The following is a 24,728-nucleotide window of genomic DNA, read 5'->3' on the forward strand; positions in this document are numbered from 1 at the left end:
CACACAATGGCTTAGAGCTATTGTGGTTTGGAAAATTACTCCCTAAAAATTTCTTTGATGTTTTGTTTTTAATTAGTTTTACTCAAGGCAAGGGAAGTGTGTCATTCGTTGTCGACGGAAATAATTTACATGCTAAGAAAGATTAATATTTCAGCTAAATGGTGGTAGGTCCCTTTATATCAATAGGCCTATATTTACTGATTTATGAACAAAAAACAAAATCCATAAAAACAGGCAGTAGCTCTTAAACAAAACAGTATTTAATTTTTGCGGACCCGATGGTAGCCTCGGAAAGTCTTCACACACCATATATTAAAAATTCAAACATTTTGGATAAATGAAGCATTGTGAGGAAATTCATTTTTTGACATGATGTTTTCTAAAATTGGTCAACTTTGAAGCGCGCGCTTGCACTGTTATGCTTGCATGCACAGTGTGGCAGAATTATTGTGCAGCCACTGTGACATACCTACTATAAACCACAACAATTTTCAGTGAACGATAATTATTTGTGATTTCTGCTTGAAGGGACTCAAATGATCTAAATGTCCCCGCATTCTGGACCTTACTAACTGAAAAAGTGGATTTGTATAAGAGCCCTACTCCACCACCAGTTTTGTTTTGACGTCTAATATGAGTCAAGGTATAACCTGCGGGAGTGATGTCTCCAATAACTACATCATCTCCTTCTTTCAGCCAGGTTTCTGTTATTGCAACGATATCATACTTATGTTCCAGCACAAGATTAACAAACTCAGTGGACTTGTTTCTGATGGACTGCGTATTAATGAGACACAATTTTGCTTGAGCTGGGACAAAACATTACGTTCGGTTGTAATTGTGAGCGCTCTTTTACATGCTTACCGGCACGACACCCTCTACGTACAGGGCGTGGGTTTAGATTAAGAGCAGTGATGTTTGACCATGTTTGCAGTGGAAGATGTTGGTTTGGTTTTGTGTTTAGTGGTAGGAGTTGTTCTCTTGAATATTCCTTCTTACAGTTGGTAGGAATAGGGGGGTGAACATTCACTGTTTGGACCTGGATTGGCCTGAATGTCACCACATGCAAATAATTCAGGTTTATAAGTAACAGAGGAGTTTTGATACAGTAGCACTGGTCTTCCAATATACTTATGATGCTGAAGTATAGGCCTACACCAGCCAGTAGATATTGAGTTCAGGAAAGTACATGGTAGCTGATTCTTTAGTCCAGTAAAGAAAATGGTAACAAGTAGATACTTAACAATCATGGTTATTTAGGGAGTGGTACTTCCCCTTTTTAATTTGATATGAAATAACATTGTGGACAAGCTAAATTCTAGTCAGGGGTTAGTGTAAGACCTGTAGAACACATGGAACACTATTTTTGATCAAATGCTTCAAACATGTGTGCTGTAGAATTTTTTTTAAATGGTGTGTACAATTGTACATAGTGTGTCTCACCTTGTAAATATGACTAATATATTGTGTTCAGTTGTACACAGTGTGACTAATCTTATCAATATATAGGAGTTATTTAGTATAGTTTGTACATCATTATAAGTAATTTTTAACTCTTTTGTTAATACTTCAATTCAGTTTATAATTTGCTCTGGATACATTTTTTTGACAATACCACTCTGTAGGCCTATTATTACAGAGATAGTTAAGAGTAACTGGTCGGTGATGGGCCCGAAAATGGATCGTGTAGGGTGCAGTAACAAAATTAGTCTCAGAAATCAAGTTTTTTAAGTGTGATGTCTTTCTCAGTCTCTCCAAAGACAAGAACTATTTGTTAGCATTTTATACCAAATGAATGACAGTTAAGAGACCACAGATACAGGCGTATGAAGACAACAGAAAAAAGAAACAGAGGCTTAAAGTTTGTTGCTTCACACATGTTACCAAGTTTTACTGCCATTACTTAGTCATAATGTGTACAATTGTATCCAAAAAATCAGTGTAAACGTCGTCACTTAGTCACAATGTGTACAATTGTACATAGGCCCTAATTTGCATAATTGATGAGGTAATTATTTTTTCTTTAGTTTTTCACAAATTACTATCCAAAATAGTTATAAGCATAAAAAATATTTTTTTGATCAAGCCATCTTCCTTCGTGTCCGAAGGGGATAATATTATTGCAACTAAACATTTTTTGTTTGAAATATATACACATGAAGAGTTTTGTTTGTTTTGTCAGAAAGAGGTTGAAACTATCCACTATCTTTTCTTGCAATGTAAACATGTGACACTCATTTGGGAAATAATGGTGTCCTGAAACAATAAGGTGGTATTTTGTAACACGGAAACCCCGTCTGACTTATGATCTTGCTTGAATTAGAAGGTGATGAAGTGGTAAACATAATCATTTTACTATTTGGAAAATTTCATACATAGTTATGCTCGGGATGGGGGAGGGGGCTCTTTGAAAAATTTTGTACGGGGATCTGGCAAAAACACTTTCAGATGCTGACTTTCTCAATAACTACTTTTTGCTGTTTTTACCACCCATCAGCTAGTATGCCAATTTTAAACAAAAACCAACCATATTTGCCCTAATTGGGCACTTTTTCAGGGTCACTTTTGATCAAATTGGTTTCCACTGAAAATGTATCCCAAAATGGTGGCCTGATGAATTGCTCTACATAATATAAGATAAACAAATTACACATGTCATCTATGCATTTATGCAAATTATAAGCGATATGGTGCAGAAAATGTGTCGTGACGGACGCTGTTATAATTTTATCTTGCACACTTCATACAGTAATTCGCTGTAGAAGTTGCGATGAAACATGATTACCATAGGTGATTTGTTTTTTGGAATGTATTGCCCTGCACTATAAGCAGGCTACACTCATCACCTGTCATGTCTGTGTATGTGTGCAGTCATAGATTGAATACAATACTGCTCTTTTCGGCGGTAGTAATCCTACAGTTGTGAACCAAACGTACGTGGGCTCTGCATAATGTTAAATTTCGATCCAAGTCTTTATGCCTATTCTTTGAATTGATAATCAATGGTGCTATGCAGAGTTACAGCGTATATTTAGTGCAGGGCAATACATTCAAAAACTGTTTTCACCTATCATTAAGGTAACTAATCCTGTTACATCACTTCTTCTGCATAAATTTGTGACTGATCCTTTCTTATATTCAGGCACCAACAGTATAATTGGACTCTTTCAAAAACTTTCAGTATCATATAATTTAATATATTATGTATAATATAAAATTGTGCATTCTGTTGAGTTAAGGGCTCTGGTATGAACGTTGGGATAGTATTTTTTGTAGGACATGAGAGCATATCAGACATATCAAATTGCATTCTGAATATGAGGAATGTTCTTCTGATATCAAATAATTTTATTTTTTAAATTCCTGACATAATACAAATTTTATGACAAATTACTAAAATTTGATATTTTTCAAATTGTTACTAAAATTTGATATTTTTCAAATTTTTTATATTTAACAGTCTTCAAATCTAATGATACATACTTACAGTGTACTTAAAGTGTATGTAGCTGGGATGAAAAGCCGATGATCAAATTTCGACCTTTCATATTGAAGGTTTTTTGATGTTTTGGGGAAAAAATCTTCAATACGAAAGGTCAAAATGTTCAATTGATCATCGGCTTTTCATCCCAGTTACATACACTTTAAGTATATATCATTAGATTTATAAAGTTTACTTCAAGGACTGTTAAATAGAAAAAAAATCAATTTTTAATCATTTGCCATAAAACATGTAAAAATCAAAATTATTTGATATCAGAAGGACATTCTTTGTATTCAGAATGCAATTCTATATGTCTGACATGCTCTCATGTCCCACAAAAAAAATACTGTCCAAGCGTTCATACCCCAGCCCTTAAGTCTTTTAAAAAAATGTTGTTATTGGCAGAGTCTACATCTTGTCAAATTTGTTCTCAGTTTATATTACTAGACTCTTCCACATTCTCCATGTATCATAAAATTGTGCAAACTGTTGAGTTAGTTCTTTTCACATCATTATTATTGGAAGAGTCTAGTTCTTGTCTATTGGATTCCAGTTTTTGTAGTCTCTCCTGTAAGTTGTCGACTTGATTCTTTAAAGCTGTGTCCTCTGAGTCAGAATTATTGCTGAATTTCTGGAAATAAATTTATGAAAGATCAAGATTAGTATTACAATATCAAAAGTTGTAAGAATACATTGTGTCCCTCAATGGGCTATTCCACTTGAAATCCATACACCCCCTATGGAAGACATGGCCTTAATCTTCCATACAGGGGGTGTAGATAATGGAGTCAGGTAACCCTATTTGAAATTCACACTTCCATGGAAGATTACAGTCATCTCTTTCATAGAGGTGTAGCCTATGGATTTCAAATGGACTACCCAAATTGAGCCAAAATGTGGCCTCAACAAAGAGTGGTATGGTATTCTTTCTGAATATTGTTTTTTTTTTTTTTTTTGGGAGACTGAATTTATGGGGAAGGGAATAAAAAACTACCTAGACATGGCAATTTTTGGCTCCCACACTTATTTTGACTGGGTGGATATAGGCCGGGGGGAACAGGCCCAAGGATTGGTGGGATCTATCCAATTAGGAGCTGTAGGAATTACAGTTAGCTTTGACTGTATTTATAAATATGCACATGACCACCTACGTGCTGCCATTAATACAACTTGTGCTAATGCAGGTATTGACATTGCCGGAATTCAAGAACATTGTCTTATTAGACATGTGTTTTCTTAGAATTTCCCAAAATTGCAAAATATTAAAATTTGACTTTTACTGCCAGTTAGGAGTAACTAAAGGATTTATAGGATTGAGCTATAATTCATTTGGCAAAACAAGATAATACTTTATAAATTCCAAAACAAAATTAGTGCTGCAGTTTTGTGGAATTGGGAGTAGGCCTACTTACCAGGCGACACCATTCTTGTATATCCTTCGGCCTGAGTGGTCCCCTTATACTCCCATCTCGTCTGATGTATACTTCACCACTAGGTGTTTCATAAAGTGTGTCTGGTCTCCTGAATGGTTCACTTGAATTTCTATCACTTTAAGGTTGAGGTCTGCTTCAATTCCTGTTCAGTAAAAAGAGAATCAAAGGATTTGCATTAGATATTAGCCAGCAAATACAAACGTTATACAGAAAATATTTTTGAAAACTTTATACAAAACATTCTAACATAATGCTATTAAAAGGGCATTTTGTGATCCACATCATCATCCCCCACTTTTCTCTAAAAATGTTGAGATTTGTATACCACTGGAAAACTCTGGCTACATAATGTTTATGTACAAACATTTCTTGCACATTATTTCATTTAGCAAAAATATCAAGAAATTTGAATTACATTCTCTGGTACACCAGAACGATATTACAACATATTGTCTATGGAGCAGTGTAATACACATCATGGACTCGCAAACGCAAAATCGGAATCAACTGAAATGTTTGGAATAAGCTTTTTTCGGGGTTATCTACTGACAAATGTCATAAAAAGAGGATGCTAGGATCACAATATACTTATTTAAGGGGGTACTACACCCCTGGCCAATTTTGTGCCTATTTTTGCATTTTTCTCAAAATTATAGTGCATTGGTGACAAGTAATATATGTTATATTAATGGGGCAAGGACTACAACTACTACACTGGAAATTTTATTTCAGCACAGACAACAGTTGTGGAGTTACAGTCAAAAACGAGGGAAACCAATATTTGATCAATAAATCAATAACTACTTCCCTTGAGTTGCTGAATTTTCAGTGCAGTAGTTTTAGTCTTTGCCCCTATAATATACATATATTTTACTTGTCACCATGCACTAATTTTTGATAAATATTCAAAAATAGGCACAAAATTGGCCAGGGGTGTAGTACCCCCTTAAGCTGGTTATTACAATAATGGTGCGTTGATGCTACAAAATCACTTGAATGGATTACCAGTGAAGCACATTTCAATCTTCATTTCTTCTCCTCATCATCCTGTAGGGAATAGTGTACCCACTGAGCATATTCCAAAATATTTTGTGGGTAAAATTTGGTGAATTTCAATGTTTCAAAGTGAATACAGACATGTTTCTGTATTTTTGAATCTTACGATACACACTCCATTATTCTTGTGATACAAGGTATACAGCACTGAAATAAACCAAATTTTACACACAAAACCTATGGGGATGAACTTCACAGGGTTACCCACAATTCTCAGGGGACATGTCACCCTGTATTTTTAAAGTGTGTGGAAATGAAAAAAAAAAGCAATTTGCAAGCACATGATGAAAATGGAGGGAAGTTTATCACTTCAACATGATTTTGTTAAAAAGAGCCACTTTGATGTGACACTTTGAAATCGATATAAGTGCATGTACGGGGGTCCCTGAAAGAACTGTATCGTTGGAAATCGTTTGGTATTTTAATGCCTGGACCAAACAAACATAATTAAATAGCTGATGGGTTTAGGAATCAAAGCACTATCAAATACTATTTGATTTTTGGCAAACTGATATTTAGGAATTCTACAAAAATACCTCATTTTCAAACCATTCCGTGGATTAAAATACCAAACCACATTCCACAGACCGTTGCGTACATTGTACAATGTAGTTGATGGAAGTGGCACATGCCCGGAGGATTTAAACCATAATAAGATCTGGGCGACCAATCATAAGCCAGACCCATTTAAAGATGCATTACATCATGGCCAATTTTAGTAGGCCAGAAATTCATTAATCTCCCCATACATAATATTAAGCATGTTAACCGCAATCCAAAGTAAGTAGTTCACTTGGAAAGCTAACAAACAGAAGGAGATCAAATGTGAAAATCTATCAATTGTACAGAAATTAATACAAATCAGAGTTTCATGCGATGGGCAAGTGGACTACGGAAAAGTCTAACCCTCACACAGCCTTACCAGATTCATCCCTGACAGGAGTAAATTGCACTTGATACATCTGAGGTAGTACTGGTGGGTCAAACTGATGAATGATGTCATCTATGTTAATACGGGTTTGGTCTTCCTGTGCTCGATCACAATGCACTCCTTGAACAAAACCTGATGAGTTAAGGTCAGAGGTCTTTCAGCCAAGAAAAGAAAATGGGCAGACATAATTCACCTACATTAACTGCAACCAAATTTATTGTAAATATAGGTTTATTAATGGGTTGTGTATACACTAGTTAAATGGGTGAAAATCCAAAGATTGTCTGTCAAAATGCAGCATTTTTTTATGACTAAACCGTTAAGGTACCACAAGCAAATTTTTTTGAACTTTGGATCGACCGTCAATGCTTGAAACTAATAAACTATCAACTAGTTTTTAACAGAATTACTGGTAAATTGCTTTTTATCATGTTGCCGGTTAAAACATCGGGCTTGCTTGTTACAAGTTGTAACAACATCGGGCTTGCTTGCTTGCTGGCAATGGGCACTTATTATTATTATTGTATTGGTCAATATCATTACATGCACAGATTGATATGTAATCACAATCAACCGGCTCATCGCGTCACATGATTCTAGCCCTAACGGGCTAGGTCATGTGACCCCTCCAACTTCCCAGTAACATCAGTTGGCACGAAGGTCGATGGATGTGCGGCCGCAGGCCACCACAACTAAACAAGTAAGTCTTGAGAAATTGGTTAAACTTTTCTTTCATTCAACAATTTAGTCAATTAATTGATTTTATAAATAATAAGAATTGACCAAGTATTGATGATCGATCTAAAGATCAAACTAATTTGGTTCTAGTGCCCATACCTGTGTCGTCAACACCAATCATCAGAGTGCCACCTTGACTATTGAGAAAGGCACATGTATACTTGGCAAGATGCTTCTTCAATTGTTTCCTGAGGTCACCACCACCTCGTTTGAACTCCAAGATGCGGGTCTCATTGCCAAGTTGTTGGCCCTTGAAGAAAGAGTCTCCATTGGTGAAGTTGACCTGTTGAGGCTGGGAGAATTTGGGCTTGTAAATGTCTACTTTGAGTTTGCGGCCAGGTTTGACTAGTCCTGCAGAGCAACCAAAGAGATACATGTATGACATATCCAGTAACAATGATTTTACGCATCAACATTTAGGGTATTGTTTCTCTCCCACCCGTCTCCCTTACTTCCCTCCCTCGCTGTGTCCCTTTTCTCTCTCTCTCTTCTTTCTTCCCTTTTGAAGTTTTGAACTCTCTCTTTTAAAAATCTCTCTCTCAATATTATTTTGACATCAACATACACATTTTAAATTTAAACTTGCACTTGTATATTGCTGGTGTATTCCAATTAAAGAAAGGTTGGCTAGCTAAGGTACAACATCTGTTTTGGTCCTATCTCGCTATCACTGCCCGAAGAGGTACCGATGGCACTTTTTATCGTACCCTGTACATTTGCACAGTGCATTCGTTTTTTATTTAAATGAAAAACAATAACACTATGCAAATGTTAATTATTATGCTTGATACAATAATGTATTATATATCTAGGGAGTGACGTTAAGAGTCACTTATACCGATTGGCACCAATAGTTCTATAGGACCAAATTGGATGTGGTGCCTTAACCACTTGCATTAAACTTATTCATAGGCCATCTTAATTTAATTGTTTGTCTCAAAGCCCTTCCCAAGTTGAAAACCTAATGAGGAATGTAGTATTTTGTAGAGTTTTATTTTACTTTAATTATTTTATCAAACAGTGGGATGAGCTTTTGACAAGAAAACGCTAGGGAATACACACACATAGTTTCACTGGGTTCAAGATGACAACGTTTATTGAGATTTACAACTTATTTCTAAGTCTGACGATGTCAGAAGTGAGATTTTTGTGTTGTGGAGTTTGGAGAAGAAAAAAAAACAGCCAAAAAATGAAATGTATTCAATCCAGCAGGAATAACATGCAAAAAGCGGATGATTCTACTACGGATGCAGGAGTTTTGAGACAAATTATTAAATTAAGATGGCCTTAGCTAAACCACTTACAAACTTATTCCTTCTTCAGTTTCTTATTTTAACATACCTTGTGGAATAACAGGGATGTTACTCAATGTCTGTAATGTTCTGCGTTGATCCACCTGACTAGAGAAGTTCACAAATGCTGTCAAACATCTGGAGGGTCTTGAATGCTTCACACGGATGGCTGCTAATTCAACTGTGAGTCCAGATGCCTAGTTAGGTCAAAATAAAACATTTTAGTATAAACATAACTTACTTGAAATCTGCCCCAGAAGAATAACATCATACGTGTACAGAGAATTAAAAAATTTAGCATGGAAAAATGGTTGAAAGTGAATTGTGCATGACCGACTCCCTCAGTTGTTCAACATTTGTGGCATTGGTTGACAACTGAAAACTGTAATTTTCTTACCAGAGCTCCTGGAATCAGGGTTTCCACCCACAATATGTGAAATGGATATTTCTTTTAATGTGTCAGAAATTTGAAAATGTAATTTACAACATTCAGCATATGCTCCTGCAGAAGGGGAAACTATTTTTCTTACCCTTCCCAGAATCCTTTGCAACATGATGCATCACCTCATTACATCAAATGACACTCCTTAAATTACTTTGTGCAGGTTCCCTTTGTTCTCATGTTGAGAATAGACTGGCTATAAACATGGGTCGATAGTCAAGAAATAAATATATTTTGAAAGATCTGGATGGTCTGTCCATTACATTAACCCTAACACCAGTAAAAACCACAAAATACCACGATGAAAAATTCTGCGCATGCATGCATCCCAGGGTCTGCGATATGACGCAATCACCCCAAGTGTGATATGTTCACGGAATTGCTGGCCAGGCAGCAATAACCCGATGCAGCTACCGGTCCGCGATCGTGTGCTTGGCATCTTGGGGTCAAAGGTTCGAATCCAGGGGTGCCATTTAAGTTGAAAATTCTTCTTCTTCTTGAAAAATTCGGATCTTCTTTGACTTCCGATATCAAAAAGCATGGGTCAGTGTTAGGGTTAGGTAAGATGTATTTTCCAGATTAGAGTGTCTTCTAACCCTAACACCAGTAAAAATCACAAAATACCACGATGAAAAATTCTGCGCATGCATGGTCTGCGATGACGCAATCACTCCAAGTGTGATATGCTCACGGAATTGCTGGCCGGGCAGCAACCCATGCAGCTCCCAGTCCGCGATCGCGTGCTTGGCATGCGGGGGGTCAAAGTTCGAATCCCGGGGGTGCCAAGTCGAAAATTCTTCTTCTTCGTGAACAATTTGGATCTTCTTTGACTTCCGATATCAAAAAGCATGGGTCAGTGTTAGGGTTAAAAGAAATGCATTGTGGGAAGTGTAATCTTCTCAGCACTAACTGACGCTATATACCTCAGAAAAAGTGATGGAAAACATTGGGCTATTCCAGTTGAAACCTATATACCCCCTATGGATGACAAGGTCTTAATCTCCCACACAGGGGGCGTAGATAGATATGGCAAATAGTGTCACCTATTCAGGTTATTTAACCCATCTGCAATTCACATTCGGTGTGGCATAATTAAGGTCATATCTTCTACAGGAGGTGCATGGATTTCATCTGGAATAGCCCATTACCTGCAGAATGAGTCTTTTTATCATGGCTGCTACATCTTCCTTGGGGACACTGTCGTCTAGATTCCCCAAGAAAACAGCATGCTGCTCTTTTAGAGCGGATGCCATTTTCCTTTGTTCTTCATCGTTAGTACTAATGGGCCATGTGCTTTTTTGTATTAACCATCAGTGATGTTGAGTGGAGGTCGACTGTTAAGCTCCTGTACATAATAAAAACATCAATTATTATCTCTCTCCATGTGGGTGTCAACTGCAAAATTTTTTTGTTGAAAAATTACAAAATTCCGAATTGTATACATTTTCATAAAAGGTGGTACTACACCCCTTGATAAATTTGTGAATATTTTTGCATTTTTCTCAAAAAATAAACACTTTGTTAACAAAAGTTATGTATATAGGAAAGGAATCCAGTACACCGGAATTTCATTGACTCAAGACAAGCGGTATGTTACATGTAGGGCCTACTTATGATGAGAAAAGAGGTACAACAGTTACTACTGTACCTAATTTTATAATGAACCACTTGTCTTTAGAATCACTGAAATTTCAGTGAAGTAATTGGATTCCTTGAAAATATCTCATAATTTGAAAGTGCACTGATGTCAGATGTACTCCATCTGGTAGGCTTTTCTGATGTGGCATTGATTTTTGACCTGGGTAAGTCGGGTGGAAACTAAAAATAATTGAATATCCAAAGCTACGGTAATGGTAAATAGGGTGCCTCCACCTACATGTAATGTTGGACCAGTGGACCAATAATGTGTAGGCGCTATGCATGCATTCACTGCAAAAGTGGGAAGAAATGGAATTATAAACAAATTAAAATGTGAAAATATTGTTAAATATTGTTAGTCTGTATCTGGTGGTGCTATTGCTAGTGGTATTGTCATTGGTGCCATTGTCGGGTGGCACTATTGCTAGTGGTATTGTCATTGGCACCATTGTCGGGTTGGTCACTCTCGATATATTCTGTGTCATCTGCCTGCTTTTCGACTTTAAATGAAAAATGATGCTTTAAAACTTGCTTTTTTGTACACCAAGTCATTGTTCGGCATTGTCAATGATGGCCGCAGATTAGCGCACAGACATTTGCCCATAACTTAATTTTATTAACTGATTTTTAACTTACAGACTCATTTTTTAAGAACACCTTTTTTTAAAAACAAAATAATTTCCATGTGAAATATCCTACTTTAAAATTTTGTGATCATGCCTATCGATCTGTGAGCTTAAAGGAGTATTTTGTGATCCTAGCATCCTCTTTTTATGACCTTTTTCAGTAGATATCCACGAAAAAAGCTTATTCCCAAAATTTCAGTTGCTTCCGATTTTGCGTTTGTGAGTTATGCATGATTATGTGTATTACACTGCTCCATAGACAATGTGTTGTAATTTCGTTCTGGTATACGGTATACCAGAACGAAATTCAAATTTCACGATATCTTTGCTAAACGAATTAATCTGCAAGAAATTTTTTGTACATAAACATTACGTAGCCAGAGGTTTCCAGTGATATAAAAATCTCAACTTTTTTTGAGAAAAGTGGGGGGATGATGCTGTGGATCACGAAATGCCCTTTTAAGTGATTTGATATCATTTTAAACTTATTTTTATGCTCTTTTATGTTATGGTACAACTTGCGAGAACATTGTCAAAAAAATCTAAATTTTTTGTCACGTACCTACAGTCCTACACTATTATACAGTGGAAATTTCAACTGAATGAACACAGCCTGGGCGCATATGACGCATGATGTACACCAGCGTGTGGGCGTTGAAAGCTGCGTTCATTCAATTGGAATCCCACTGTAGTGTATTATTAGTATATAATATTCCCTTCTTGAAATGACATTTGCTTTGCAAATTTTCCACTATCATAGTATGATACTGCGCTCCAGGCTTCCCGTTAGTGTGCGTCATTGCGTCCAGACGCGTATTTTACAAATTTGGACGCAAGTTCACATGGCTAATCAAGTATTTTGCGTCCATATCACATGCATTTAGACGCAGACAAAACTTCTAAATTTAATCATTAATTGATGATAAAAACAAGACATTTTTATTCTTTTATATTTTTAAGATAATAAAAGCCCCAAAATTTTGACCCACCTGCTTAAGAATTGTAGTAAATTCTGCAATATTTGTAAATGCAACGTCAGGAAATCGTGCACTTTTGCAAGCTTTCCGTGCGATCGTTGTTTGATGGGAAAGTCCCCATGCTTTGTTTACAAAGCTTGCTGGAGTGATGACATGCGGCTACCGTGCAGTTGCTGTTTATTTAATTATTTATCACAAGCTGACAATATTCAGTTTTTAATGTTTTAAGTTTATTTTCTCATAAATAATCTACGTTTCCTTTATTAGTATTATTGTTACGATGAATAAAAGCAATTTTAAAGACAAAATCCAAATGATAACCTTTTTTTTATTTTTTGCGGTAGCGCGTGTTTTAGCTTTTATAGCATCAACAACACGTTTTAAAATTAAAGAAACCCGGAAGTAAGAGTACGAAAATTTGCGAATGTTTTTGCAGCTGTTTCTGACCACGTTTCCGACCAAAACTGACACAGAAATGAGAAAAATTATCATAGCGACTGGAGATGGAATATCACGGCGAAAATGCACTTTTATTTTATTTTAACAATCATCATTTGATGAAGTGTAGACCCGGGGTACGGGTACGTGTGTTAGCAACAAGGGGATGCCGTTCTGATCATGAAATTCCGCGGCGTTTCCCGGTATGATTGATCGTGAATTTCAGATGGACGCACAAAAATAGGTCTGGACGCAAGTTTTTTCAACCTTGTCAGCAAACTTGCGTCACACATGACGCACATTTTAAAATCCTTAACGGGAACCCTGCTGCGCTCATGATTTGGTACAACACTCTATCTATCAATCATGTCTTTCATGAGTCAGTAGAGTCAGCATCATGGACAGTGACTTATTCATAATATTGAAGTTGAAATCCGAGAAATAGAAACTCACCTTACGTCAGATATGAGACACAACACTCAATACTATCTACTGGAATATTCACCAGTGAGGTGAAATTCCCCCAAACGGGAATTTCCCGTGTTTTTCTTTGATTGCAGAACCCTGTGGATCAATCGTGTGTTGTTGTTTACATTCACCAGGCAATTATTGACCTCAATTTGACCCTATAGTGACCTTCTTCTGACCTCATGGTTACCTAAAATAGTTTTGTTCCACATTGTTTTATATAAAAAGCAATTTTATTGTACATTTTGAAATTAACGAAAATATTTTCTTTGTTAATAAAATTATTTTGATAGTAATTTTGTAACAAAATGCTTATTTTGTTAAGTTATTTTCAATGAAAAATGACTTTGCGTCGTGAATAATGACGTCATTGACAATCTCAATTTCCAAAGCGAGGCTGAGTCACTGAAGTCCGAAAAGTTCACGGGAAAGGCGAAATGTCAACGAAATTTTATGGATTTTGACCCATATCCTCACACCGAGGATTGGTGATCAAGCGATATAATGGTAAGTTGCAATTAATTTTACTTCAATAATTTTTAATTAGCTCATAGGTCGCCTCTGAAATGAAATAAACTCATTTGTAAAATCTTGACTACCGTAAATAATTCACAGTCACGCATGTACGGAGTGACTGATAGACGGCGATCGATGAATACGGAACGGTAAAACATTATTTTGGCTTTTCTTGTCAAGTTCCTGGTTCATTAAAAAGCACATTTCGCAATGAGTAGGATGATTTACAGAAATACCAATAAATCTAGGATGTGCACACTTTGCATGTGAGCGGAAAGAAGAAATCTTGGTACGTTATATTGCTTGTAACATTTATAAACATGATGATTTGAAAAGGGATGGGCTGTGGTTGTTGACAAGTTTAGCTTGATTTAAAATGTGTCATGTGTGTGCTGACTGACTGTGTTTACAAATGTATTTGTGTAGGAGGGTCCTAGCCTAGGAGCATGAGAGGCTGATGTTGAACGAAATGACGATTGTTGAGAATATGTCGTAAATTCCCCACACTGGAATCAACATAAATAATTTTATCTAGCCATTTTTTCTCACAATTCATTAGCCCAGGGCAGCCAATGCTGAATGCACCATTCATTTTTAGGGGCCAGGGTCATGATGACAATTATTTGAGGAATTCAGTCAAATAGTATTAGCGTGACTGTCAGCTGACTCATGGTTAGTGGTAGGCATGTAGGGGTTTTGTGTTGTATTATTTTTATTTTGTTGAGTCATGAAAGTGAAAGCTATATAAATGATCATGTAATACTATTGAAATTGAATTGAACACCAAGTTCAACATACAATGAAAATCGGCAAATTGTATTCTAGTGTAGGTATGCCAGGCAAACCTTAATCACATGCTAGTCAGCCAAATTCGCCTAGAACACAATACATATATTTACATAGAAATATAAAAGAACTGGCCGGTCAAGGAAACCTACATAAATATGTTGTCTACATTGTACTTCACTTAACCCAAATTTTTGTGGTGAAATGAAACAAAAACCAACATTCAACTTGTCAATGTACCTGTTGTCGTAGACATAATATCCTGTGTGACTCCAGCAGGTAAAATGTAATTAATAGGCCTGCATTGTACACTCTAATTCCAATTTCGACACTTTTCGGTACGAAAATGACACTTTTGTGATCATGTCATCTTCGCAGCCAGTACAATGTATAATTCTTAGTCAGTGGGAGTGGTCTAGTTCGTAGACACATTTTTGATTGGACAATCGCAAGATTTCGGGTGCCGTTTATCATGCCGTAGACGACCCCACGTCATCATGCGTCTTGATAATGCCTTACACGCTTGTAGAGGTGCGGCGTATGTATTGCGCTGTAATGCGTGACTAGTGCGGAATACGCGACGCGCTAGCAGTACGCGCAACAGAATACGTGAAGTTGTAAACAAGTTTCGTTCATTTTATAATGAGGGGAGTTTTTATGACGGTAACTTAGTTTTTGCTTTAAAAAATTGTTTACAGTTATTAAAATAATATTTAACTGACTAAGAATGAGAATAAGCGATAGGAATTTTTTTTGCCTATCCTCTACCTATGATAGAGCGACAGGCAGGTCCAATATTTTTTTCGTAGTGGATACCGGCTGCGCGGCATCCACTACTCAAAATATTGGACCTGCCTGTCGCCTATCACACGGTAGAGGATAGGCAAAATAAAATTCCTATCGCTTATTCTCTAAGTAGGGAGATTGGGGTTAGTTGAAACATTTTTCACAAAATCGTCTTTTTAACGCAAACCGATTACTTTCAAGAAACACTAACCATATCAGTATAAACATATACATGTTATACATGCTACAAATAGAGCCTTAAACGTTATTGGACCTGCTTATGATTATTCATATAGACATGTCCACATTGCTTATTCACTGTAAAAGGAAACTACTCGTATTGGACAAACCACCTCGTTTTAAAGTGCCCATGAACAATGGTGGATTAGCTTTGTTATCCTGGCAATACAAGTAGCAAAACAAGGTAGAAAACAAGTACTTATTCCACCCAAAGTAGCAAAACAAGGTACAAAACGAGTACTTATTACACCCAATGTGAAGTGTTTTGCCACCCAGCATAAACAAATCAATAAACAAGACAATGCTCCATACAAATAGTGACCAGAAGATCTCGAATTAGTTCTCATAATTAGTACTCGTTTTGAAGTGGAATGTCAAGAGCTGGTCTTGAATTGCTACTCGTTTTGAAGTGGATTGTGTAACCAATACAAAGGGGAGACAAAAGGTAATTCCTCATTGTTACAGGGAATTAAAAACGAGGTAGTTTGTCCAATACGAGTTACTTTTTTTTCACAGTGATTATAGAGGGCGACATTCAATCCAAAAAGTTTGGACCACGTCCACAGTAGCTCACAGTCAATGGCTTAACGGTATAATCCTGGATAGGGAAATACAAAAATTTGAAATTTGGACACCAGAAACTTGGAGACGTAGTCTAAAAAGTGCTGGTACTTTATCCTTGATACAGAAGTCAGCATGTAGTGAAAGTTAGATTTCATAAAAAAAAAATCGCCTTTGTGTAAAATGGATCATCGTGGTAAAAAATGATGCATTACATGCTTCTTTTGTACAGTAAGTCATTGTAAGGCAGTGTAAATGATGGCCGCAGAAAAGTGCAGTTTTTTAAAAACAGACATTTGCCCATAACTTCGCTAGATTTTGAGCTACAGACATGGTTGACCCCTCATTTTTTAAGTTAAATAATCACCTTTTTAAACAAAATAATTTCCATGTGAAATATCCTACTTGAAAATTTTGTGAACATGCCTATCATATAATCCAATTTGAAAATTTGAAAAAAAGTGTTTCAACTAACCCCACCCCTGGGGTAAGTTGAAACATAGGGTGGGGTTAGTTGAAACACTGCTTGTAAAAATGTCAAAATATTATTATTGTGTTGTTAGGGTTATACTTCCCTTGAAGGTACCCTTTAACATACAATCAGTGTGAAAAAATGAATAAATAAATATGTGGGAGTGCGGGTCAATACTTTGGACACAAGGTGACGAGTGTCACCATGGACCAAAATATGAGAAGCCTAAAATATTATAAAATGTACTTTCTGTGTGCCCTTTTTGCTTGTATTATTGCTTTTTAACCATTTAGCAATATTGAAGAAATGGAAAACATGTTACAAATTTTAAAAAGTCAAATTTTAAGGGGTACTACACCCTGTTCAATTTTGTGCCCATTTTGCATTTTTCTCAAAATTATAGACCATTGGTGACAAGTAAGATATGTATATTATAGGGGCAAGGACTACAACTACTGCACTGGAAATTTTATTTCAGCACAGACAACAGTTGTGGAGTTACAGTCAAAAATGAGGAAAACCAATATTTGATCAATAAATCAATAACTACTTGCCCTGAGTTGCTGAATTTCCAGTGCAGTAGTTGTAATCCTTGCCCCTATAATATATCTTACTTGACACCAATGCGCTATAATTTTTGAGATAAATGCAAAAATAGGCACAAAATTGGACAAGGGTGTAGTACCCCCTTAACCATATTTTTCTATGCGATTTTCACGTGTCAACTAACCCCACCTCAAAAGTTTCAACTAACCCCGATGCCTATTTTTACATTTCAAAGTTCATTACACAAAATAAGAAATACAATAAAACTTTTATTTAACATTATTCTGGGACTTACTACTAGTGCTTATACTCAAAAAATAATCCCCTGAATCTTCAAACAACATGGAGATAACGCATCTTTTCTGAGGGGTATAAAAATTAGTCAGTAAGTCAAAAAGCAGATATTCCTTTCCCAAGCCAACACTGGTGGGGCATCAGTGCTGTTGCTAATTTGGTGGATGACCCTTACTAATACCTATTACTAGGTGCCAGTATTTTACCAAATTAATTTTTTGTGTCAGAAAAAAATACAATGTTTCAACTTACCCTGCGTTCCAACTAACCCCAGTCTCCCTTACGGAGTTTCCACTGGTATGAATTCAAAAAGGTACTAGCTGAATTGAAGCAGTATTTTTTTAACACATTAAAAAAAATATTGAAAAATGAGAGAGTGCCGGCCAAAAAACTAAGCGTAAGGGGGTTTACTCGGGCCCTCCTTTTCACTATTTTGAAAATTACTTTGTTGTTTTTGGATTCTTAATTATTTCAAGGCCCTACAATCTACATGGTTTTGGGACGCCGGGATGTGTCATGCAATTCTTACTGATATTTTTAGTGGAATCTTGTAATGGCAATTTGTTTGGGCCCCACTATTTAAATTGACCAAATTCTTGGTACATGCAATTTAGCCTGACTGGTGGACTCCAGTGCTATGATTTTTAGCTGAGTGACGGGCTCCAAAACTGAGAGGTGGGCTCCTTACCACTGTTCGCTGAATAGCTAATTTAACCATTGAAATGGATCTGCCCCTACAGATTATAATAAAAAATCCCATTAAAAAAAGCTGTGGACATCGCTCGGCATGTGTGGTAGCCCTGGGGGCTGCTAGGAATTCGTATTGCGTTATTTCACTTATTTGCGGCACAATTTGCGTATTTTGGCTCCTTAAATAACCAACAAAAAACAAACATAACTTGTGTTCACAGATTTTTGTGTTTTTTCGGAAAATGTGCATTTTTTATGGCCTCCAAAATTGCGTATTCTCAGCCCTAGAATTATATTGTACGGTACAAAACACCGTACCTATAAAATTTGTATGTGTCTAGCAGGGCCACATACATTGTAGACACGCACAAATCTTGATCTAATTATATGCACACCTTGAGCTTTGGTTTAATTGGATTATCAAAATAAAAGAAAATAATTTCCTCAAGGATTCAAGTGTGGGAGTATTTGTGTGAATAGTAATTTGATTAATTATACTGGTAAACTTGTGTTATGATAGGTGATTAATGGTTGTGAAAGTTGTTATTGTTTAAATGAAGTCAGTGACTCAAAAATTGCAGACGTGTACTTGTAACCAATGCGCTGTAATTTTTGAGAAAAATGCAAAAATTGGCACAAAATTGGACAGGGGTGTAGTAGGCCCCTACCCCCCTTAAATTGCATGCATGGGTTGGGTGATGGGTTAAGGTTTGTGTTGGGTTAGTCAACTGGGAGCACTTGGGTTTCACAATCGACAATCTAAGGGACCATTTGGGTGTGACAATATACACAAAAAAAACAAAGATAAAATTAAACAACCCCGAAAAAAACACAGATTTTTTCAATGGATTCTGGTTTTTTTTGGTTGTTATAAAATTGGCCAAAAATACTTAACTGTTGTACAAGCCAATAGAGGTAGTCATTGTGACGTCAATGCTGCTCTTGTGGGTACGAGTGCCTTGTTGCTAAGATCACCGCGTTGATGCGTGACTGAAGAAGTGCGTCACATGCTGCGACTTCCGCGTATAATGTCTAACAACGGCAGTACCCACAAGATGTCGGATCCCGCGGAAAAGGCTGACGGCCTCTATGGGGTTTGGAGACAGTGCATATGGTGCGACCATTTTCAGTGGTGTACCGTGGCCGCTCCTACCCCGCGAGGGGCGGTGAAAACATTTTCTTTAGCTTACATGGACAAATTTTTCAAAATTGAGGTAGGATATTGAATTTTTGCTTGCTATCTCCTTACTCATGAAGATTAACAATGGCCATAATTAAAATCTGAAAGTAAATAGGAACAAGAAATGTCTTTAAAAAGACAACGCCATGGATGAAGATCATGTTTCATAATTTTGCATTGCAAGTACTTGGAAAGCTAGTAAATTTGAATGTTTGGCACAACGAACCGGGTGCGAAATATTGGCATTTATTGGTAAATACCACCAATGACATACTAGGAAATACTCAAAATTTTCATGTCGAAAGCTGAATTGGAAAATGTGTGCTAAATTGGTCTACATTTAATTCATAATAATTCATACTTGTAACAAACGGCTCAATTGAAATCACATCCTCTGAGGTTTACAACAATCCAACAATCTATATTCAGATGACCTTAAGAATGTTTGCTGCTTAATTAAGGGATTTCATATCAACCACATTTCATGACAATCCAATTATCTATATCAGTAACTGTTAACCTTGATATTGAAGCATGGTAATTAATTTTAGATAATTATTCGCAATGTATAGTTTACTGGTAGTTACAATCACATCATAAGGCCACTAACAGTCAATTTTGAGTTTCCCGTCACATAATTTCTGAAAACAAGTGAGGTAACTTTTTCATTATTCATTATTTTTCTGCCTTTCGTTATATGACTAACACGAATGTAAAATGTGTTGTTATTTGCCACTCACTCACTTGAAGATGGATGTTTAGCCCTAATGAGATTCAAAAGTATATTAAAAATAGTCACAATAATGAATTCAAATGAGGGTCAGAAAATGAAGTGAGGGCGGTGACGGGAAACTCAAAATCGACTTTCATTGGCCTAATCAAAAAGACTGATTACTCAATCCCAGGGATTCCCGGTTGCTCTACACGTACCAAAAATGTAAAAAACCAAAGCCACTATCTTGGTGTTGGTAGTAGTGCACTATTTATACCCAGCTCTGGTCAGATCAGGGAATGGTCAGATAATGCTCATTATTATTGTTTAATTAGTGGTCACACTTTACTTGTCACTGCTTGTTGACAGCTTATCAGTAGTCAGATCAGCAGGGGTGCAATTGTATCCTTTTTCATAGAGCAAAATTGTTCAAAATGTTCTAAAAACCTTATTTGTGAACGGATTTTAAACGTTAACAAAGCAAAATGTATGTTTAATATATTAATTATTTCATTAATAGCAATTTCCTAAGTTTCCATCCATAAATAACCACAGAGCATTATCTGTTTACAAAATAAGTGTTTATTTTCAATTAGCCATCTTATCAGTAAAACCATGGAAGTAATGGTAAAACTGATAGGAGGCCAAATTATAGTCAAATCAATTAGCCATCTTATCAGTAAAACCATGGTAAAACTGATAGGAGGCCAAATTATAGTAAAAAAACAGATTCTTTGTCTGGTAGTCCCGGCAACCCAGTCTATATGTGGCTCAGTTGTAAACATACACAACACAAACCGACTGTGAAGGAGCCTATATGCACGTAAACAACTTTCTAGTACATGTATAATAAAATCCGCTTTTGAGTATAATAAAGAAAGTCATGCATTGGCAACATGAAGGAAATACCTATTGCTAACTTGGTAAAATGCATACTCGTCGCCCAATCTTGTACATCATAGCACCCAGTTTGGGTTTGTAGTTTCAAATGTTGCAATTAAACATTAGTTCTTTCAAATATGAAACGCTAAAACACAAATCTAGAACAAACAATCATTATATTTAAGATATAGCAAACTTTCCATGATAGAGATTGGACCCAAGACAAAGTACACCCAAATTAGGTGACAATTCGGAATTAAGCCATGGCTGGAAAAAAAGATTAGGGCAAAATAACCAAAAAAGGTCTCATTACTGTGGAGTGTGGAAACACCCACATGCATGTACCTAGTAATTTTAGGTGTGTAAAACACATGACCGGTACATGCATGTACCTAGTAAAATATCACAGTATATTTTGACTCTTAGTCTTAAATCCATTATTATTTTTGATTATAAAACGTATATTATAAAATTGTATTTTATAATAAAATTAGCGATTAAATTATACTTTTTGAAAACAGTACAACCATATTGCAGTGCCAACATGTGTTCTAAATTATAGTAAATCTGAGAGAAACCATTTTAAATGTTTTGTCAAGGCCAAAAATAGCGAGGCCTTGGCCTTGTCAATACACAAGACTATAACATTTAGGTGAACCAAATTATAATTTATTTTGTAATAAACATTGTTGAACAAAAATGCGGGATATGGTTCTCTGTTTACAGGTGCTGGTACACAGATTTCATGTGTCTGTCTTTTGTCATTTGATAAATTGTACAAACTTTTTACGACCTGCCTGTACAATAGGGTGGTTCTTAATTTTCAAAAGTCTGAAATACCTTGCTCCCACCCCTTCAAATGGTGATCCTGGATGAAAAACTTATTCTCTGAAATTTTCAGAAATATTGAATATGATTTAGAGGTAGCTCAAGAGCCCGCAATGTAGCCGCGACTTAGCCGAATTTTAGTTGTCGGACATTTTTGAGCAAGTTTACAAGGGTCTATTTTCAAAATAAAGTGTTTCTTGATACCCAGTCTTTGTAATTGCATTAACAATAACTAGTTTAACATACAAATAGCAAAAGATGTCTTGTATTTACATCCATTGTGATTATAAACCAGACCAAAAATGGCATTTCGCGCCACGCAATGCTAAAATACTGCCCGTCAGCCTTTTTGGGCAATTTTGAGAGCCACTAGTTTTAAAAAAGAGAATATCATGATGCTCAAAACTTTGTAATTGCATTAACATTAACTACTTAAACATATAAATAACAAAAAATATCTTGTATTGTCATTCATTATTGTTTTAAACTCAACCAAATATAGTACTTTGTGACATGAATACCCCAAAAATACTATGTATCGGCCATTTCGGGCAATTTTACAAGGGTCTATTTTCAAAACGCAGTGTCTCTTGGTACTGAATCTTTGTAATTGCATAAAACAATAAGTAGTTCAACACATATATAGCTCTAGATGTCTTGTTATTACTTCCATTATTGTTTTAAGATAAACCAAATATGGTACTTTGTGCCATTTGACCCCGAAATAATGTGTGTCAGCTCAGTCGGCCATTTTGTGCAATTTTAAAAGGGTCTATTTTCAAAACACAGTGTCTCCTGATACTAAATCTTTGTATTTGCATGATTCAGTAACTAGTTGAACACATATTATAGATGTCTTGTATTTACTTCCATTATTGTTTTCAAATGTGGTACATGTACTTTGTGACATTGCATGTCAGTTGGCCATTTTGAGCAATTTTACATGGGCCTATTTTCAAAACAGAGTGTCTCTTGATATTAAATGTTTGTAATTGCATTGAGAGAAACAGTTCCACATATTTTTTAACAAAATATGCCTTGTAAAGTTGTATTGACTGCCATTGCTGTTTTATTCTAATTCTAAATTTATTAATTGTTGTGGTCGTTGCGATAGATAGGTTGTATGTTAGCTTATGTTTACAGGTAAGTTCTAGGCACTGGAGAGCTTTTTTATTGTCATTCCCTTCTTACCATGCTTACAAAGCAAAGGTTATTACCCCTCATCACCGCAAGTTACTTGAGGTCTCTATCATCTTCCTTGGAGGCTTTCCCCCTCATGATACCCACTTCATGAAACCGGGTCCCTTGAATCACGCACATTCGATGGCCAAGATCATTTTACTCATTGGATGTTCCAAGGGCAACACTATGACATGTATGAGGAGAAAGGCATTCAGGAGTTTTTCCTATTTTCTGTGACTCTAAGTATGGTTCACTGCACCCCTAGCAGCCTGTGCTCCACATAATGATATCCAGCTAATTGCAGGCTTATGAAGACAACCATCATGTTTTTACGAACACATAGCACACAATCTGACATAATGAAGTCCAGCTGCAGTTCCTGCTTCAAGTTGTATCTGAGCATTGGCACCAATTTGCTAGTCAACCTTGGCAGATTCTTAGTTTAATGAAAGCAACTAAGGGGAATCTTTTGTTATAAATATGTTGAACAAGTTGCTGCTAATGCAATTACAAAGATTTATTATCAGGAGACACTCTGTTTTGAAAATAGGCCCCATTGTGTAAAGCTCCGGCAAAATGGCTAGCTATTATTGACAAACAGTTTTTGGGCCATGGCACAAAGAATCATATTTGGTTGATCTTAAAACAATAATGGAAGTAAATACAAGACATCTAGTACTATAAAATGTGTTCAACTAGTTACTGTAAATGCAAATACAAAGATTTAGTATCAGGAGACACTGTGTTTTGAAAGTAGACCCTTGTAAAATTGCTCGATACGCCCGATTGACACGCAGTATTTCGGGGTCAAATGGCACAATGTACCATATTTGGTTGATTTTAAAACAATAATGGAAGTAAAAACAAGGTATCTAATGCTATATATGTGTTAAACTACTTAATGTTAATGCAATCACACAGATTCAGTACCAAGAGACACTGTGTTTTGAAAATAGACCCTTATAAAATTGCCCAAAATGGCGATACACAGTATTTTCGGGTATTCATGTCACAAAGTACTATATTTGGTTAAGTTTAAAACAATAATGAATGACAATACAAGATATTTTATGTTATTTATATGTTTAAGTAGTTAATGTTAATGCAATTACAAAGTTTTGAGCATCATGATATTCTCTTTTTTAAACTAGTGGCCCTCATAATTGCTCAAAAAGGCTGACGAGCAGTATTTTAGCAGTGCGTGGCATGAAATGCCATTTTTGGTCTGGTTTATAATCACAATGGAAGTAAATACACGACATCTTTTGCTATTGGTATGTTAAACTAGTTATTGTTAATGCAATTACAAAGACTGAGTATCAAGAAACACATGATTTTGAAAATAGACCCTTGCAAACTTGCTAAAAAATGTCCAGCGACTAAATTTCGGCCAAATCGCGGCCACATTGCGGGCTCTTGAGCTACCTCTAAATCATATTCAATATTTCTGAAAATTTCAGAGAATAAGTTTTTCATCCAGGATCACCATTTGAAGGGGTGGGAGCAAGGTATTTCAGACTTTTGAAAATT

General features: G+C 36.0%; 2 protein-coding genes across 2 annotated transcripts in view; one reads left to right on the forward strand and one right to left on the reverse strand.

The window, feature by feature from the left end:
- Positions 1-1,246: 1,246 nt before the first annotated feature.
- On the reverse strand, positions 1,247-13,653 carry LOC140161653 (schlafen-like protein 1). The gene is given in 8 exon segments (XM_072184952.1): positions 1,247-4,115; positions 4,897-5,004; positions 5,007-5,059; positions 6,896-7,036; positions 7,742-7,993; positions 8,984-9,131; positions 10,525-10,721; positions 13,509-13,653. Coding segments are annotated over 7 exon segments (969 nt in total). The 5' UTR covers positions 10,630-10,721; positions 13,509-13,653; the 3' UTR covers positions 1,247-3,953.
- Positions 13,654-13,924: 271 nt separating this feature from the next.
- LOC140162489 (phosphatidylinositol 4-kinase beta-like) overlaps positions 13,925-24,728 on the forward strand; it is a 36,766-nt gene continuing 25,962 nt past the window's right edge. The window contains exon 1 of the mRNA XM_072185730.1: positions 13,925-14,030. The gene's annotated coding sequence lies outside the window, so the exon portion shown is untranslated. The remainder of the gene's footprint in view (positions 14,031-24,728) is intronic.

Source organism: Amphiura filiformis, chromosome 10, assembly GCF_039555335.1.
Source record: "Amphiura filiformis chromosome 10, Afil_fr2py, whole genome shotgun sequence".
Classification (NCBI taxonomy): domain Eukaryota; kingdom Metazoa; phylum Echinodermata; class Ophiuroidea; order Amphilepidida; family Amphiuridae; genus Amphiura; species Amphiura filiformis.